The sequence below is a fragment of the Lynx canadensis genome, chromosome X (genome assembly GCF_007474595.2).
Source record: "Lynx canadensis isolate LIC74 chromosome X, mLynCan4.pri.v2, whole genome shotgun sequence".
NCBI lineage: Eukaryota > Metazoa > Chordata > Mammalia > Carnivora > Felidae > Lynx > Lynx canadensis.
The window spans coordinates 80,746,095-80,749,608 of NC_044321.2; the positions used below are offsets into that span (position 1 = coordinate 80,746,095).

The following is a 3,514-nucleotide window of genomic DNA, read 5'->3' on the forward strand; positions in this document are numbered from 1 at the left end:
CTTGCTCAAATCTTTTGATCATTTTTCATTGCATTGCTTGCCTTATTTTGAATTTTAGGAGGTCTTTATATGTTTTCTGGACACAAACATTTTGTTGGTTACACATTTTTTTCTTGGTTTCCCACCTCATTTTTTAACCATATCTTTCATAGAGCAGAAATTTTTAAATTTAAATTCAATTTCTATGTAAACTCCATTACTACTCTACTTTTATTACATCTTTAATTTTTTTTAAACATTCATTTATTATTGAGAGACAGAGAGAGACCATGAGCACGGGAGAGGCAGAGAGGAGGAGACACAGAATCTGAAGCAGGTTCCAGGTTCTGAGCTGTCAGCACAGAGCCTGACACAGGCCGAACTCAGAAACAGGGAGATCATGACCTAAGCCAAAGTCGGATGCCTAACCGACTGAGCCACCCAGGCGCCCCTACTTTTATCACATTTTACGTCTATAAATCAAATAGTATAATTCTCCACATTTGTGGGTTTTTTTTCAAATTATTTTGTTTATACTAGGTCTTTCTCGTTTCCATATAAATTTGAGGGTAATTTTGTCAAGCTATACAAATATGGCTGCTGAAATTTTGATTTTGAATACACTAAATTTATAGATTGATTTGGAGAGAATTTAGCTTACCAGTATTGTATTTCCTGATCCAGGACCTTGTTTTTTTCAAATTTATACGTAAGTATTTCACCTTTTTGGAAGCTATCATGAAATTATATATTTTATCATTATAATTACATATAGATAATAATTTCAATTTCCAATTATTCGTCACTAAAACACAGGAATACAATGGATTTTTATAATATCTATCTGTAACTGCAAACCCACGAAATTAAAGTACCAGTTCTATAGTAGGTTTATTGTAGATCCCTTAGGATTCTTTAAATACATGATCATGTGATTTGTAAATAAAAACTTACTGCTTTTTGAACTATACATTTATGAAGGAATTTTAATTTTTGATGTTGTTTTAGTTCCGAAAATTCATCAAGACTCTGCTGCACTACGGTCTAATTGGCTCATCTCATGGAAGGGATTTAGGTATCTAGGGGCCCCTAACAAGAGGAGCCATCAGCTGCCCTGTTTTTTTCCAAGTTCTAAAAAAGAAGCTGGCTGTATAGTCTATATTTATGTAATGACTTATCAGAAGAGACAGATGGTTGGGTTCCCCCCAACTTTAATTCTTATTTTCAAATAAAAATAACTAAAGTATATTGATTTGGGAGGATTTAATATAAAAAGAACAAAACAGGTATTAAGAATTTTTAAAAATCCACTCTCCTGGGCTCTTTTCCTCACTCGTCTCTTCTACGCATTTAAAATTCTTTTTAACGTTTATTTATTTTTGGGACAGAGAGAGACAGAGCATGAACGGGGCAGGGTCAGAGAGAGGGAGACACAAAATCTGAAACAGGCTCCAGGCTCTGAGCTGTCAGCACAGAGCCCAACACGGGGCTCGAACTCATGGACCATGAGATCATGACCTGAGCCAAAGTCGGAAGCTTAACCGACTGAGCCAACCAGGCGCCCCTCTCCTACACATTTTAAAAGTGGAGGAAAAATGGAGAGAGAGCACTAGTAGCAGAAAAGACAGCAAGTGGAAGAAAAAATATCCTTGGAGCAAAGAAGGGGAAGAAGCAAGTCCCCAGAGAAGAACTGGGAATGGTCAACAGGCCCCTGAGAAGATACTGCCCTTCCCAGGCAAGCAGAGAAAAGCCCAGGAATATACAAAGACGAAGAGTCACGGAGCCCAGCCTGGAGTTACTTCGAAGGACAAGGCGGCAGAAGGAAGGTGCGCAGACCAATCAGCTCTGCGCCACCTAGCGGGCAGCAAAGGGCGCGGGATGGGGGTAGTGCCGCTCGCGGTGACGAAGGCCTCACGTGACCGGCCAACGGTGACTCGAGCGCCTAGCTCTAGCGTCAGACTGGGCCGGCGCTCGCTCCCTTCTCGGTACCTGCTCCCGGTGGCCCCGAGGGCGTGCGGGACAGGGGCAGCCCCAAAGGGTAGGAGGCGGAGGGGGAGCAGGTAAGGGACCCGGAGGAGGGGGAGCGTCCCCTGGGCTCGGTGTGGGAGAGCCCACGCGGCCCGCGGAGCCCTCCTCGGGTTCCAGCTGCCCGATGGCGAAGCCGCGGAAGGACCGCAGCCTCACGCCCAGCTGCGGACCGCGTTTGGCCGCAGAAAATGGTAGGGTGGAGGGCTGGACCGCTGTGAGGCAACGACCCTTTGCAAACACCTGCCTCCCACGCCCGGCCCCGCCCCCGTCCTTCTTGGTGTAGAAAATGGTGGTCTGCGCGGGGCATGGGGGTTCTTGGCGTAGGGGTGGGACGGCCGTAGGGTCCCGGGGCCTAGGAAGGGCTGGGTGGCGACGGGTTGGACCCAAGCGCTGGTTGCATCAGTCCCCGCTCCCTTACTCCCGCCCTCTGCAGGTGTGCGGGTCTAAGTGTCGCAGCGGCGCACTCGCGGCTAGAATCGGGAGGAGGAGACTGCAAGGATAGGCCCAGGTCGGTGTGGGGGACAGTTGGGGGGGGGGGGCGGGGGGAACGTGTGGAAAGCCCTGAGACCCCCAAATCCCCCGCCCCACCAAACAGCCCGTCCTCCATCTTGGTGCCCGCAGAGGCCTGGGCTTGGATCGGCAGGGAAAATGGTTGGCTTTGCGCGAGGGTAGGGAGAGGAGCGACTGGGAGGGGGTAGGGCTCTTACTGGGGGCCCCCTAGAGGGCGCAGGGAGCCTCTCAGGTGGGAAAAACGAAATTTTAAAAAGGCTAAGAAATCCAGGGCTCTGAATCTTGGAATGTGCGTAGTAGGGCCTCTGTCCTCGGTGCTGATCAGTCCTGATAAATCCTTCTCTGTCTTTTGTCTCTTAGGAGCAATGGCGTCCAAAGAGGAGCAAGCAGTAAAAAATCTCAACATGGAAAATGCCAACCAGGAAAACGAAAAAAAGAATGAAGAGGAGCAAGTTGCAAATAAAGGAGAGCCCTTGTTCCACCCTTTGGAAGCTGGTGAATATTGTGTGCCTAGAGTAAATCGTAGGCGGTTCCGTGTTAGGCAGCCCATCCTGCAATATAGATGGGACATGATTCAGAGGCTTGGAGAGCCACAGGCAAGAATGAGAGAAGAGAATATGGAAAGGATTGGGGAGGAGGTGAGACAGCTGATGGAAAAGCTGAGGGAAAAACAGTTCAGTTACAGTCTGCGGGCAGTTAGCACTGACCCCCCTCACCGTGACCATCATGATGAGTTTTGTCTTATGCCTTGAATTCTGATGTTTTCTTTGAAGTTAATAGGAAAACACACCTACCTAAACTTACATGTTTTCAGTGTACCTTTGTTGTAAACCTTTTGGTGTTAACCTGTTTCTTGTGCGTCTCCTATGACCACTTCTGATTGAATATTGTATTTTGACCCAATGTGTAAGATTCTGTCAGCAAGGGAATCTTACCCTATTGAATGGCAAGATGCTCATTATATATTGTGAAGGTAATAAAGCAGTTTAAAAAGGCA

General features: G+C 47.0%; 1 protein-coding gene across 4 annotated transcripts; it reads left to right on the plus strand.

Moving 5' to 3' along the window:
• The first annotated feature begins 1,922 nt into the window (after positions 1 to 1,922).
• Positions 1,923 to 3,514, plus strand: LOC115508149 (protein BEX1). 4 transcript variants are annotated; one of them, XM_030306547.2, is made up of 3 exons: positions 1,923 to 2,039; positions 2,441 to 2,515; positions 2,878 to 3,514. In XM_030306547.2, exon 3 carries the CDS (start codon positions 2,883 to 2,885, stop codon positions 3,267 to 3,269), a length of 387 nt encoding a protein of 128 aa, XP_030162407.1. In that variant the 5' UTR covers positions 1,923 to 2,039; positions 2,441 to 2,515; positions 2,878 to 2,882; the 3' UTR covers positions 3,270 to 3,514. The 4 variants fall into 4 exon arrangements, with proteins under 4 accessions (XP_030162407.1, XP_030162408.1, XP_030162411.1 ...); XM_030306548.2 differs by having other exon boundaries at positions 1,923 to 2,017; XM_030306551.1 differs by having other exon boundaries at positions 1,947 to 1,964.